At 43.8% G+C, this 15,946-nt stretch overlaps 1 protein-coding gene across 1 annotated transcript; it reads right to left on the bottom strand.

Annotated features, from left to right (window-relative positions):
- Window positions 1-10,549: 10,549 nt before the first annotated feature.
- BAG5 (BAG cochaperone 5) lies at window positions 10,550-15,921 on the bottom strand. The gene is made up of 2 exons (XM_064166535.1): window positions 15,810-15,921; window positions 10,550-15,190 (listed from the first exon to the last, which is right to left on the bottom strand). The coding sequence occupies exon 2, from the start codon at window positions 15,160-15,162 to the stop codon at window positions 13,810-13,812; it is 1,353 nt and encodes a 450-aa protein (XP_064022605.1). The 5' UTR covers window positions 15,163-15,190; window positions 15,810-15,921; the 3' UTR covers window positions 10,550-13,809.
- Between the last annotated feature and the right edge of the window lie 25 nt (window positions 15,922-15,946).

Here is a 15,946-nt window from a genome sequence, read left to right as displayed (position 1 = left end):
GATTACTCTGATGTTGGTTGTGGTCACATCTTTTCAGTGCCTCCATCCTGATGTGCATAGGACTGGAGCCAAGGTGGATCACTGAAGTTAGGTCATGAGTTCAGACAGAGACAGGTACTCAAGTCATGCATAGCCATCTACCCTACTCCCACTGTCACCAGTCTAAGCCCTTGCTGTGTTGGGAGTTTAACCAATGTATAGAAATATCTTATCACTAACCCAGGAATCATGAACCCAAGGGTCAGATATCAAAATATGATATTCCCAGGCCTGTGGCATTAGTTACCACCCACATTTATCTTCTTCCTTTGAAATATTATTCCCTTCCAAGCCAGGACACAGATCAGAAATACAGACCACACAGAGAAACTTTCACCTTAAGACACAGCCTGGCAGCCACTAATGTAAGTGATGCAATGCATTGTCTACCTTAATCCAGGTCAAGTGGAATAGATTATGTTCATTGTCAGTGAGCTATACAAGCCTATAAAAGAGCATACAGGAAGACTAACTCTATAAAGCAGACAGTGCTCCTATTTTCAGCAGCTGAACATGTAAGCAAAAGTGTGTGAATCAGGAGAAGGCTCAGCAACATGAAAGGAACCCAGATTTTCATGTGTTTTATTGAGCATGGAGATCTTTTCAGGTGCCATGCTAGAACTTCCTGAGCAGCACCTTGTCTTCACAAATATTTGGGAACTCTCTCTGAATGGAGCCTCTTCTAGAGGTTTCTGACTGAGTAGCTGAAATATGCCTCCTCCTCCAGGTAAAGACCTTCCCTTCAGTTGCCAGTCTTGATAATTTAGGGAAGAGAAGTTTCAATTTGAATCCTTTCTGCCTGTTGAACTTGAGGAACAAGAAAGGGTCTTGGGAGTTTTCAAGCTTCCATGAAGTCAATGCCTGGCTGGGCAGGAACCATTTGGCACCTTCATTCACATGATGTGGCAGCAGGCACAGCTCCAGGATGAAACCGGAGCAGCCATCTCAGGGGGTTGCTTGGCAGTTGATATGGTCATGGTCAGTGAATCAGAGAGTAGCAACCAGCTGTGGCTGACATGTGGAGCCATGGTGCAGGCTGGAGGCTCTGCCCAGCACAGTAAATGTCTGTGCTCACCCTAGCTGCAGGCAGGATGGAGACAGAAGCCAGTGACAGGTCCAGGCTTATGCAGGATCATACACTGAACATGAGTCAACTGTGTGATGCTCTTGTGAGGAAGGTGTTCTTGGCTGTATTTATGGGACTGTAATGGCTAAACTATGAAAATAAATTATGTCATGCTATTAATTGCTAATGAATGCCTAGCTGTAGTCTTGTGCCCATTCTTGGGAATAGTACTTCAAAAAGGAGCCTATGGTGAACATCTATGGGAGAGCCACCTCAGCAGCAGAACTTTAAATAACATGTGGTGTTGCTCTCTGATGGAATACTGAAGCTGTTCTGATGATTAACCTGTAGAAGCAAATGCTGAAGGGATAGTGGAGGAAAAAAGCTATTTTATGTGAATAATAATATTTATTACTAATGATTACTTCACTACTCTCCAGATTCCTGTAAGAAAAAAAGAAAACAATCAGTATTATTTACATTTTTAGATGATGAGTCCAGCTGTTCCCCAGATGGGGATCTACAGACCAGTCAGTCTCACCTCTGTGCCCAGAGGATCATGGAGCAGATCCTCCTGGAGACACTACTGAGACATAAGAATAGGAAAGAGGTGATTTGGTACAATCAGCATGGCTTCACCAAGGGCAAATCCTGCCTGATAAACCTCATGGCCTTCTATGAACAGGTCAGACCTTCCACTAGAGCAGGTCACTCAAGGTCTCATCCAACCTGGCCTTGAACACCTCCAGAGAGGGAGTATCCACAGCCTCCCTGGGCAACATGTTCCAGTTTCTCACATGACCATCATAGCATAGCTGCTTGTCTGTAAGGAACTAAGAGAACCTTACAGCTGCTCTAAAGTGGATGGGGCACTAACTTCCTACGAAGAGTAAGCTAAATAGAAATATGTGGCACACAGCACATCCACAGAAGACTTAGAAATGTTATGCAAGGATTCAAAGGTATCTTTGGGATAATCAAGTCAAGGCAACATCTCATATAGCTTCCTTCAGAAATAGAGTCTTCTCCCTTCCAGGATGGCTAATCTCAATCCATTCATATTTCTGCCCACACCATCTATTAGCTGAAGTGATTGCTTTTTTATCTTTGATAATACCCTGCTATTTAGAGACAGAAGTCATGTTTTCCTCTCAGCTTTTGTTTTGCTAAGCTACAAAACCCAGCTCTTCTAATATCTTCCACTAAAGCAGGTCTTTCATTCTCCTAGTCTGTTTCATACCTCTAGTAGTTGCTTAGCTTTCCTCAGTGGACCAAAAGTACCTGTGGTATTTCAAAGGGGGTTTTCCTACTGTCATGTGCAATGACAGTAATGTTTCCTTTTCTGTACTGGAGATAGAATCATAGAATCAACCAGCTTGGAAGAGACCTCCAAGATCATCCACTCCAACCTAGCACCCAGCCCTATCCAGTCAACTAGACCATGGCACTAAGTGCCTCATCCAGGCTTTTCTTCAACACCTCCAGGGATGGTGACTCCACCACCTCCCTGGGCAGCCCATTCCAATGCCAATCACTGTCTCAGCCAAGAACTTCTTCCTAACATCCAGCCTACACCTACCCCAGCACAACTTGAGACTGTGTCCCCTTGTTCTATTGCTGGTTGCCTGGGAGAAGAGGCCACCCCCCACCTGGCTACAATGCCCCTTCAGGTAGTTGTAGACAGCAATGAGGTCCCCCCTGAGCCTCCTCTTCTCCAGGCTGCACATCCCCAGCTCCCTCAGCCTCTCCTCATAGGGTTTGTGTTCCAGGCCCTTCACCAGTTTTGTGATGCTGTCTGTGGTGCATTGTAAGAACATCTTCATTTTCTTTGTGGCCATAGCATAAGGATGGATGTGTGCAGAAATACTCTAGAAAGCTCTCAGGGAGATAGTACCAAAACTAAAGGTCACACTGCAGTCACTACTCATATTTCCACACAAAGTTCTGTGCAGCTTCTGTGAATCAAGATCAATTGACATTGCATTAAATATAAACATGGCATCTGCTAGTATTCAGTCATATAGCATCATCTTATTTACCATCATCACACAGTAAGCAAGTGGGAATGCAATTGCATCATAAACTGGGGCACATGCTGGTGCGTGTCTGATCTTGAATCATATGACCAGAAAATGCAGCTACTGAAAGTCCAGCCCTTTACCATGCTCAGGTCTCCGAGCTGTTCAGCAACTGACTTTGCTGAACAGCTCACTGAACTTACAGAAATGCAGCCTTAGGAGTTGAAATTAAAAAAAAAAATTCCCATGGTTTTCCTTTTGCTGACTCAATCCCTGTTTTTTCTCTATTACCAACTCTTCAGTGACGCTTACCCTGCTTAATAATTGCTTAGCAAAACTCATCTAAAATGTCACCATCTATGATCATAGAATCATAGAATCAACTAGGTTGGAAGAGACCTCCAAGATCATCCAGTCCAACCTAGCACCCAGCCCTATCCAATCATCTAGACTATGGCACTAAGTGCCTCAGCCAGGCTTTTCTTCAACACCTCCAGGGACAGCCACTCCACCACCTCCCTGGGCAGCCCATTCCAATGGCAAATCACTCTCTCTGGGAAGAACCAGCCTAGACCTCCCCCAGCATTGTCAACCTTAGTTATTTGCACTGTCTCTTTGGGTCCTTGACCCTGGTCTGCTAGCTGAGTTCCTGACTCAACCTCAGACCTGCATCATCACCAGACTTGTCTGGTGATCTGGACTCCTGGAAGAGCCTGAATATTGTCACTGCCCTGCTATCATTCTGGCTTCCAGTGCCCCATCCCATTCCCCATCTTGTCCTCCAACTTCTTCTACCAGTTGAGTATACCAGCAGCACTATTTCTGGATCACTGTGATGGCAATTCTTCTACCCTCTCATGGGGTTTTATCTGTTACTAGAATCTTCTAACATCCTCTTTTACTGTACCAGGAATGAAGCTAATAAAAGCTCTTCCAGGTGTCTTGTGTCTAAATCTGAACAGCTTCTTCACAGCTGCCAGAGCCTTGGTTCCACAGATGCATGACACAGGAGCTCTACTTTTTCAGAGTCTCCAGGTCTAAGTGAATAAAATCAATTTCAGTCAGAGCACTGAACAAAATGCATCCTGAACATGAGCTGTAAGGTTACCACCAGGACAGAGAGATTTCAGCCATTGGTGGTTGTCAAGGTCCAGAGAAGAGAGATTAATATTATCTCTGTCCAGAGGAGCAAGATCTGTTCTTACAGATTACCATGTTGTGAGATGAAGGTGCAAGTGAGACCATGTGTCTCCACAAAACTATTTATTATATGATAAAGTTGAACAAAACAGAGGGAGAGAGAGAAGTGGAGAGAGAGAGATAACAACAGAGAAAAAGAGAAGAAGCAGGGATGGAAAAGAGCAGGGATTATATTACCATCAGCTGCAGATGGTGAGGGGAGAGAGATGGGTGTGTGGCCCAGGGATGTGTGATGGTTTGGGTGCTACCCACCCTCTCACAGTTAAGAAAAATCACCCAGACTAGACTCAGAGGTTGGAAACTAAAGAATGAAGCTTTATATTTACAGCTTAGCACAATATACAAGCAGATATTTACAATACATACAGCTACAGACAGAAATATACAAGTTAAAAAGGTAGTACAGAAACACAATACCCCTGCCAGAAACCAGAGTCCTCTCTACCTTATCCCAGACTTTGTCTTATGTTCAAGGTGAGTCTGGAGAGTCAGCCAGGGGGGTTAGGAACCAGACGGATTAGTTAGATAGCAGATTAGAGAAGGGAGGCAGGAGAGCCAGAGAGCAACTCTGTTATCTATGTTTGTGTTCTTGTTTTTATACATCTCAGCAAGCCTATAAGTGAAGCAGACATCATCATTGTTTCAATTTCACAGCCTATAACCTAATTCCTCTCACTAAAATATCCCAGCTAGGCTCAAACTAGCACAGGATGTTGTTCTGTGGAGTTCATCAGGAGTTCTTCTGGTGGAGGTGCACACCTGGAAGTCCACATGAGCAGGCATTGCTCATGTCTTTTCACACAGTGTTTTAGATGGGCATCCAGGTGCAGCTCCCCAGGGAATCTTCCTGTGTGTTCATGCATTCGCAGGGGTCCAGCAGCAGCACCAGGGAGGGCCTCCACCCCCTCCCTGTGCTGCTTACCTGTCCATACCCTGAGTACACATAAGCCTTTTCTCTTCAGGGTAGCTGACATAAGATGTACACATCCTGGGCATTCAAGCCAGGCTGAAGTCCAGGAATTTCCACAAAGGCACTGTCTGTTGGTTTGCATCCTTGAGCTTTCCACCAGGCACCTGGGCTGAGCCCGGGAGGTTAACAAAGGCAATCTTTGTCTTTGTGGATTTACAAGGGAGAGACCATATCTTTGTTGATTAGAATAGACGATGGCAATCTTTATCTCTGTTGGTAAACAAGGGAGAGAGGATTTAGACTCTCACAGTGGTAGAAATGGTGTCCACAGCGGAATTGCCTGAGAAGCAACTTGTGCTTGGGAAGAACAAGACAGAACAGAAACAGAAATTAAGAAATTTACCACAAAACTGAGACAAAGGTTTACAACAAAAAGCAGAGACAAAATCCATGAGAAACACAATAGCTCTGTAGAAATAAAACAGGCAGCAGACTCTGGGTTTACTGCACTTCAGTAGAATCATAGAATCAACCAGGTTGGAAGAGACCTCCAAGATCATCCAGTCCAATCTGTCACCCAGCCCTGTCCAATCAACTGGACCATGGCTTTGGTACTGCAAAAACTCCTGAAAAAAAACCCCAAACCAAAACCAACAACAAAAGAATAAAGGAATAACACTATTCAGGATTTGCTTTGGGTTCAGAGAGTAGGGATCTTCAAAGGAGCTCAGCTTATTTGGGTGTATTTGCTCATTAGCCAAGCAAAACAGGAGCTGAGAGGAAATTCAGCCACAGCTCGAAAGCATAACCATGTTCTAGACTATATGCTAGCAGAGAAGAAAAGCTTCTCATGAATGTTTACGCTGGAAATTAGAAGGTTACTCAATCCCAACAGCACTGATGCTTTAGAACAGCCTTTCACTGGAGGAATGAGGCAGTCATTTTAAGTTGTAGCTTAATTAGCTGCAAAGCTTATAGAATCATAGAATCAACCAGGTTGGAAGAGACCTCCAAGATCATCCAGTCCAACCTAGCACCCAGCCCTAGCCAGTCAACTAGACCATGGCACTAAGTGCCTCAGCCAGGCTTTGCTTGAAGACCTCCAGGGACGGTGCCTCCACCACCTCCCTGGGCAGCCCATTCCAATGGCAAATCACTCTCTCCATGAAGAATTTCCTCCTAACATCCAGCCTGTAGCTCCCCCAGCACAACTGGAGACTGTGTCCCCTTGTTCTGTTGCTGGTTGTCTGGGAGAAGAGACATACCCCCACCTGGCTACAACCTCCTTTCAGATAGTTGTAGAGAGCAATGAGGTCATCCCTGAGCCTCCTCTTCTCCAGGCTAAACACCCCCAGCTCCCTCAGCCTCTCCTCATAGGGTTTGTGCTGATCCCATGGTTGTCTGTGACAAGAAATGCCAGGATGTGTGGGTCTGTGGATGGGCTCCTTTCCGTTGCACAGCCTTACTTGCCACAGTTGGAACTCTGGGATGCTGGGTGTTCTGGAAAGTCTGGCTTTTACTAGATGTCTGAAAGTGAGTAGAGGGAAATCATTAATAACCATAGATGGCAGAGCACTTCAAACCTCCTTTTCACATAGTATTAGCAGGGGGCACCTGGGAGGTAAGAAGTAGGCATGCTGTCATCTGCTGCAGATTGATTTGGATAAAACAATGTTACAAAATGTTGTCTTTAATAAAATCCTAATAAATTGAGCATGAACAATTACACAAATGGTACTTTACTCAGACTCACTACCAGTTAGTATACTATCCCTTCCAGTTATCAGTTTATTACAGGATATAGTCTTCATGTTGCTCACTGGCTTCTGCAAGCCATGCTGATCTTCCAAGTCCATCCTAAGAGCTGCCACAACCAGGCATTTCTGAGTATGAGGGCAATTATGGCATCCCTAGGGATGGGTGGCTCTTGCACACCAAGGCTAACCCTCCATCAGCAGGAGGTTACACTGTGCCCAGGAGGAACACATATGGTGGAGAACAACATTGAACTACAGGGTGTAAACTTGCTCCAAGGCAACAGGGAGCTTTGCTTTGTTTCTTTTTCATGCCATAAAAGTCAGTCAAACAACACTTGACAACTTCACTATCATGTTTTGTTTTCCTCTAGACTTTCTTGTCTACTCTGAGGTTTTGAGTCAATTTATAGACCTCTCAATAGTCAAGGTCACAAATTTGATTTTGGGTATCTGTTCTGAAGCTGATACAATTATCACAGTATCACAGTATCATCAGGGTTGGAAGAGACCTCACAGATCATCAAGTCCAACCCTTTACCACAGAGCTCAAGGCCAGATCATGGCACTAAGTGCCACGTCCAATCCTGCCTTGAACAGCTCCAGGGACGGCGACTCCACCACCTCCCCGGGCAGCCCATTCCAGTGTCCAATGACTCTCTCAGTGAAGAACTTTCTCCTCACCTCCAGCCTAAATTTCCCCTGGTGCAGCCTGAGGCTGTGTCCTCTTGTTCTGGTGCTGGCCACCTGAGAGAAGAGAGCAACCTCCTCCTGGCCACAACCACCCCTCAGGTAGTTGTAGACAGCAATAAGGTCACCCCTGAGCCTCCTCTTCTCCAGGCTAACCAATCCCAGCTCCCTCAGCCTCTCCTCGTAGGGCTGTGCTCAAGGCCTCTCACCAGCCTCGTCGCCCTTCTCTGGACACGCTCAAGCATCTCAACTTCCCTCCTAAACTGGGGGGCCCAGAACTGAACACAGTACTCAAGGTGTGGTCTAAGCAGTGCAGAGTACAGGGGCAGAATGACCTCCCTGCTCCTGCTGACCGCACCATTCCTGATGCAGGCCAGGATGCCACTGGCTCTCTTGGGTAGCTAAGTAAGATAGGACCTTAAGGACATGGCTTTGCATCACTGTGCTTCTTCCATCATGAGATGCTTTTGATTAGCTGCCTGAATTACAGGTTCCACAAGGAACTCCTGTGGCACAGAAGTTTGTCTCACAAAACTAATTGCGGAGAAATGGCCCAATTAAGGAACTCATTGTAGTTTTTGATTTCTAATGGCAAGCTGCTGCAATTTATGTCCTGTAGGAAGACTCTGCAGGCTTAGAAAGGGTTCCTTCTTATTTTTGAACTGACAGGCAGTGCAACTCCTGAATTCATCTGGCAGGCCCCAGAATCAAATGCTGCAGAAAGAAAGAGTAAGTGCTGTGCAAAGTCTTCACAGAAGTACACCTCATCCTCAGCTTCTTCAGTTAACAGTCAGCTTTCAGGTGCTATGCACATGCCTAACATAATTGAAAGCATTATGTACATAATTGTTTCATAGAGAAAAATATCCAGATCAGCCAACAACTAGTACATGTCCCACTGTGGCTCAGCAAAAGCTTTAAACACAATTTCTCATCTTCATCTAAAACAGAGCTTGACATTTCAGGGAATATTCCCCCAAGAATCCACTTTGTCAATGAAAGCTCATAAGCAACAGGGACACAGGCAGAGAGCTCACTTAAATGTCACTTCTGAACATTTGGTTGTGACTCTAGCAGGAATGTTTTTTCCAGATCCTGCTATTTAAATGTCTCCTGCTGCCAGACAGCTTAACCCTCCCAGGCCTTCTATTCATGAGTTCAGTCCTTCTCTTCTTTCAAGTTCTCAGCTGAGGACTGAGGAGAGGATACACCTAGATGGAAATAAAATACCATTTCTCCAGTTCACACACTTTAATCTGCCTGTCCCAAACACACACACAAATTCTCAGCAAGGTAAAATCTCCCCTTTGACAAGTAAATGACTGACCAAGGCTGTTGAGGCGCTGGAATGTGTCCAGAGAAGGGCGACGAAGCTGGTGAAAGGCCTGGAACACAAATCCTATGAGGAGAGGCTGAGGGAGCTGGGGTTGTTTAGCCTGGAGAAGAGGAAGCTCAGGGGGGGACCTCGTTGCTGTCTACAACTACCTGAAGGGAGGTTTTAGCCAGGTGAGGGTTGGTCTCCTGTCCCAGGCAACCAGCAACAGAACAAGGGGACACAGTCTCAAGTTGTGCTGGGAGAGGTCTAGGTGGGATGTAAGGAGGAAGTTCTTGACAGAGAGAGTGATTTCCCATTGGAATGGGCTGCCAAGGGAGGTGGTGGAGTTGCTGTCCCTGGAGGTGTCCACGAAAAGCCTGGATGAGGCATTTAGTGCCATGGTCTTCTTGACTGGCTAGGGCTGGGTGCTAGGTTGGACTGGATGATCTTGGAGGTCTCTTCCAACCTGGTTGATTCTATGAGTCTATGAACAGGTCAGCAGCTGGCTCAGCAACAGCTAGGGCCATTGCCCATATGATTTACTGGTCTTTGAAGAAGGCATTTCCTTCAAATAAGCTATATTGCTAAAATAAAGAACAGGCAGTGAATTTGTTACCTCTAGAACATTCAGCCTTTATAAGCCTTGCTTCTTATCTGATGTTTCTAGGTAAGACTTTTCCAGATTGTCAACATGACTACCTGTGTTTTGTCTTGAATGGACACCTACTATGTAACACAAAAGAGCAATTGAGGCAACCGATTTATTTTCCATACACGATTTATTTGCAGTGCCTTCACCCTATCCCATTACTAAAGCAGCAAATTCCTACTTGTCCGTAGGAGTTGACAGTGCCACCTTCTTTCCTTGTTTTCCCTCCAGAGATCTAACCACACAGAAGGTTTATCTCATGACTTGCTTCTACTGAGAATCTTTTAACAATTTGTTCCCTAAGCCAGGGCTGCACGACCCACCCATTCATTTTGCGGTAGCCTGGGCACACATGCCTCTCTACAAACCAGTTTGACTCACCAAACCCACAGAAACTCCCTCCTCCATCTCTCTTAAATTCGCTTTCTTTCCCCTTGTACCAGATTGAATCGGCACACAGGAGCTGGCCAAGCAGCAGAAACTGCACAAAGCCAGCAGCTCTCTGGATAAAGTTTCCAGTTTCCATCAGCAGTGAGTACTTGGCTCACTGCATCTTCAGAAAACATGCTGAGCCATCACAACACTCATGTCAACATCCCTCCCCTACAGTTTCCAATCAGATTATCCTACCTCCCACTAAAGGTTCCTTAATTCACAGAGGCTTTGCACGTGAAGACTTCCTACCATCCATTCTGCAAGCTCATCTACTAAGGCAGCATCCTTCAATGAAAAGTGGCAAGCCCCTTCAAACAGCCTCAAGCATTTTTGCACTGATCATCCAACTAAAGCCCGGGAGTAAGCAAAGCTATCGCTCAAGAACGCAAGCAACGACTGATGTAATGTTTGTAATGCAATGTGGAATGTAGAGAAAAGCATCAGGCACCAGATTTAGCAAGTAGAGGTAGGAGTGGTTTCCACACAACTTTATTTTCATAAATACAGCAATGAAAAAATGCAAATTTCTAAAGGAGGGGGAAAGGAAAAGAAAAGAAAAGAGAACTTTATGTCTGTATGCTTGATAAATATACTTTCTCCAAGACAAAAACTGTTTACATTCTGATAGCTCACATTCAAAAATAAAGAGAGAAAGGCAGCAGGGCATAACATTCAAATGAATACCTACTAAAAGGTGCTGATGTATTTTTATTAATAATCAAGACTAAACCACTGCAATATTTAATCTTGAATTTTTACATCTGAATGCCATATCCTACACAGCAATAAATCAAGACATATACACCATTAAGGAATACATACACGAATTTCTGTTAAGTTGAAAAAGTAGGAATCATACCTAACAAAAATCTCTTCCAAACTGGTAACAGACAGAGCAGTGAGCAACAAAATTAAACACTGAAATAATTAAAGAAAACTAGTTTAACAACCACCCCACCCCCCCCAGTTAACAAACAGGAATGATGACGTAGGATTACCTCTCTCCCAAATATCCAATCACTTTTTTTGCTCTAAGGTAGATTACACGGCACGCAGAGAAGTTGTTACATTTCAGTATAGTACTAAAATGCAGGCTGCTGCAATTTGGTCCATTTACATTTTCCTGATTCTTTTAGCCTGCCATTATCAGAAAGAGAATTTGAGTGCCCCTCAGTCTTTGGATATAAAAACCAGAGAAATGACATTCTTCAGCAAAAAAGTAAGATTTTGAGAAATCTGTGCCTTCTATTTTGGTTAAATGTATTTAGCTTATTACTTTAAATCATGCAAACTGAGACTTAAGCCCATTCCAGATTTGAATTTTAACATAAAATCTAAATAGTCAATTCATCAGACTATAGAACAATGGGGGGAAAAAAAGATTAATCCACATAATAGCTTGCTACTGAACTCTACTCAGTCAAAATTACACTAACTTTACACATTTGCCTTCATAGAGACATAGGCCTAACAGTTCATTCAAAAAAGCTAAGCCACATACAACCTTAAAATAGAACTGATCTAAATTATGCTTATTCACCTTTATGTGAGAGAGGTTCAAACATTTATACAGCTTCATGTGATCTCCAAAGAACATGGACACTAAACTCCTAAATGAATTACAAGTTACCACTGCAGACCTGACAGTAATACTAAAGAAAAATCTGTAAGATCTTTATACTGTCAAATTTTTCTATTTCCTAAAAATGTAAGTGCAAATCAGAAGTTGCAATTCAAATGTGTAAAAAGCTTGAAATGAGTGAAATCGTTCAGGTGTGTAACATTATTAATATGCTGTGTTAGAATATTAACATCTAAATATTGATGTCTAAACAGAGAATGGAATCTTAACTAGGGAAAATGATTTTTAGAAGTAAGGAGAGAGAAATTCAGGGGGTTATTATCTCTGAAGGAGTAGAGATTCCTTTAACAAACATTGCATCACTGCCAAACTGTGCATTCCACGCTGCACTCAATTGATGAAATAGATCAGTTTTTGTAAAGCAATCACCTGTACAATCACAAACAAAATCTATTCACACTCATAAGTTACACAGCCTTCCATCAACATCTCAGAGCATGTTATGAAGCAAACATTCTCTCCTTCTAGTAACAATAGGCACAGAGGACCTGCCCCAAATCCCCTCATGTCCACATCAATGCATTCCTTTGCAAGAAGAATCCCTGTTTCCCAAGTTCAATAATCAAGAGTCTGTAGAAACACTTGCCATCTATCATATTAAGGTAATTTGACATTTATTACAGTAGGATTATATATGTGTGAGAAATCCAGTTTGCAGAGATTACAAATCAAGCTGCCAATACACAGTTCCTAAGTCTCCACATTAAGGTGTAAGTTAGTGGCATCATAAAGGCACTTGTCTCTCACAGACAGTACTGTTTTCTCAAAGCAGTCAAAAATAGATCTAAAAATACTTAACATCTCAAATAGTTGTTACTCTTTGAAGTGGTGCAAATCATCATCTAAAGAACAAGAATTCATTAATTCAAGATGAAAGAGCTAAGTGCAAAATATCCATAATTAAACATATCTTTATAATTGACTTTAATGCCATGCTTTCAAACATGCCATAGCAGAAATGTGATTGGCACTAGCAGCCACAAATAAAACGGTAGGTGCATACAACAGTACCAGAGCTTATTTACGAAGTCACTAAAACAACAAAGTGGTGAGCTGCGAGACATTTGCCACAAGTCTTTTCCAGGGCATGTTTGAAGCCACTAGAATGAAATATCTAACAGACATTTACATCATTAGAGATATCTTTACAGCTAGCTACCTAATTTTACAAAAATACTTCCAAGCTGCTCATTCACTTCAAAGTGAATTCTGTTTCTGTTTTCACCAAATGCAAAGATAAGTCAGCTCAGATCTAACAAGAGTTTAAAAAGACACCCAAGCAGCCACTAAACAAAGTTCAGTGCAGTTTTCATGGGTTTACAGATGGCAGGGTGAAATCCTCAAAATCCCATTTACCTGGTTGTTACCTATGCACAGATTTTTCTCTCCAACTCTCAGCACCTTAAAGCAATTAATTTGAAAGAGTTTCCAGGAACATAAGACCTGGTTTTGCAAATCAAAAGACTCAGTTATTACAAAAAACAGACTTAACTGACTCTATGTAAATGCTAATTTGCAGTTGTCACTATGGCTCCATTTACTCACAAATCTGAACACTCAGAAAGGTGCAAGGGATGGAATAAAACAAGTGCAACCCAAAAGCCAACAGTTTTTTTGTCCTTAATGTTTTGTCGTATCAGCACGTTAAAGAGTACATCCAGTCTGCTGTGAAGTTGCTGGGTGAAGCCTGTTGCCTGCGTACCGATTTTCATGTCCAGTCTTCTTTAAATAGCCTTGCCAGTGCTGTACCATAAGGAAGCTTCTGCATCTCTGAAAAAAATATGCATTCACCAAACGAGTGTATTACAACAGAAACAGGAAGGGAAAAAAAATAAAGCAGCAATTTGATCAAGTATTAAACTACTCCTTCAGAGAATCACACTTCTTTGCTTATAGCAATGACCAGAATTGCTGATGGTGTACTGACAGTTGCCATGGCAAGTAGGTGACTGCGTAGGACAGCAGACATATAACCAAGTCAACTGCTTATGCAATCTCTGTGATTTAAGCAAGCACAGAACACACCACTGCCAATGATCTCAATAAAGTGCCAAAGGAAGAAATGCTCTTCTGTGTTAAGCCATGGCTGTTTCAGTATTCCCATTCATCTGTTTTCATGTCCAGGTAGTAAAGAATATTCTGTGCAAGCTTTACTGCTTGCTTCCTGGCAGCCTTACACCTCTCATCACCTTGTGGATCAACAGCATCAAGTGCTAGAAGCTGTTTCGTAAGAAGTTCTTCCAGTCTCATGTAATTTTTATCTGTTCTGTTTCCATCAAATGAAATGACCTCCTGCTGAATCTGAGACAAATTTCCAAGAACATTCCAAACTGCTTTATGAGACTGATGTTCGGCAGCAGTTTGCTCAGCATACATTTGCCTTTTTTCGAGTGCTTCCTTCAAATCAATATACGTTATAAGAGTTTGAATTTCTATTACTGCTCTTCTTCTGGCTTCTCTAATACAGGGATTTTTTCCAGGACTCACCTCATCTAAGTGAGAAATTAATCCCTGCAACTCTGCTTTGGTTCCCAAATACAAATCAGAAGCATTCTCTGTTTTTAAAAGTAAAGAATTCACTTCCTTCATTTTCTTGCGTATCTCTTCTATTTTCAGAATGGACTGATTTTGTGCCAAGTCATAAGCATGAGTAGAATTTCCTTCTTCTTCCAAGTCCAGGTACTTCTGCAACTTATTGATCTCTTCCACCACTTCCTTTCTGTAATTCCTTATTTCTGTGCGGCCACAAACATCTAAAGCATCCAAATCAGCAATGAGGCCAGTAAGCACACAGGAGAGGTGCCTGCAGGTATCATTACTACTCACTCCCATTAGAAGTGCAATAAGAGTTCCTCTTGCTTTGTTCACATCACACATTACAGAGTTAATTTTGGAGACAGAAGGATGCACATCATTAGAGAGTGGCAGGGACAGCTGTTGCTTCACACAGCTTTCTATAATCTCCTGAACAGCACATACTTTTGTCAGAGTGCGATATCTTGCTTTACGCAAAGAAACTTTCCCTCCAGTTTTCACCTGGGTAAGCCTCAATATAATGTCCTGGATACCTTCTTCAAATTCATCACTTATACTGTTACCTCCTTTGTAAAAAGGTGTAATCTCACGTTCCACAAGCGACTGTGCCTCCTTGAATATAGCCTCTATTTCCAGTCTGCGTGGATGGTTTGCGTTTTGTTCCAGCTCCTTAAGCAGCCTCTCTGTTTCCTGAGCAGCTCGCTTTCTGGCTTGCTGAATATCCCCCTTTCCTTCGGTGTCCACAGAATCTATTTCAAAAAGCTGTTTCGTGAGACTCCTTTCTAATTTCTTGTAATCTTGATCAGTAGTCAGACCACTGAAGACAGCCACTTGCTGTTCAATCTCTCTGACTTCTTTCTGTATTTCATGCAACCGTTTAATGGATGGGTGTTGGTTACCCATATCCATTCTCTTCTTTCTCCCAGTTTCAGAGGAACTACAAGGAAAAGTGAGAACAAAATCTGCAATTAATAAACTGCTATGCAAGCACATGTCACCACTTTCATGGCATCCTGAAGCACTCCAGCATTGCAGTAATTTTCAGTATCACTAGTTATAGAAATACATCTATTGGCTGGCATTTCCCAGTCATTCCTCTACTGTTTCACACCTTTCTAACGCTCAGGCTGCTCTAGTTATCCCACGACTAGCTCTTAGCATTTACCCACAACCTTCAGCCTTTCCTTCCTCACCTGCTCTGCAGCTGAAGGCATCGCAGAACCAAACCGCACACCCGTGGCCCAGGGGAAAAACAGCGGCGGAACCCGGCCGCCCTTGGAGCGCTACAGCCCCAGAGCTGGGCTGCTTCCCCGACACAGGCCCCACAGCCGACGCTCCCCCTCAGTGCCCGCCTCCCGCGGCAGCTCCCCCCAGGCCACTGCAAAGCAGCAACGCCCTGTCCCCCCTGTCCCGCACTAGGGCCCGACGAAGCTCGGAGGTGACACCTGAGGCAGTACCGCAGAACCTAATCAGAGGCCTATTCCCAGCCGCCTCCCTCGGCTCCCACCATAACGCTCCTATCCAGCCCACCACCCGCCCTACTCCTGCCGCCTTACCTGCCGGCAGCTCCGGCTCAGGCACCCGCTGGCTGGCCCGGCGCAAGGCTGCGCCACGGGCCAAGCAGCCGGGAACCGCGGCAGCCCCGCCCCGCGGCCGGGCGGCGGCGGAGGGAGGCGGGCACAGCGTGACCCGG

Source organism: Pogoniulus pusillus, chromosome 1, assembly GCF_015220805.1.
Source record: "Pogoniulus pusillus isolate bPogPus1 chromosome 1, bPogPus1.pri, whole genome shotgun sequence".
NCBI lineage: Eukaryota > Metazoa > Chordata > Aves > Piciformes > Lybiidae > Pogoniulus > Pogoniulus pusillus.
The sequence above is the reverse complement of the archived record's forward strand: the minus strand, read 5'-3'. Positions and strand labels throughout refer to the sequence as shown.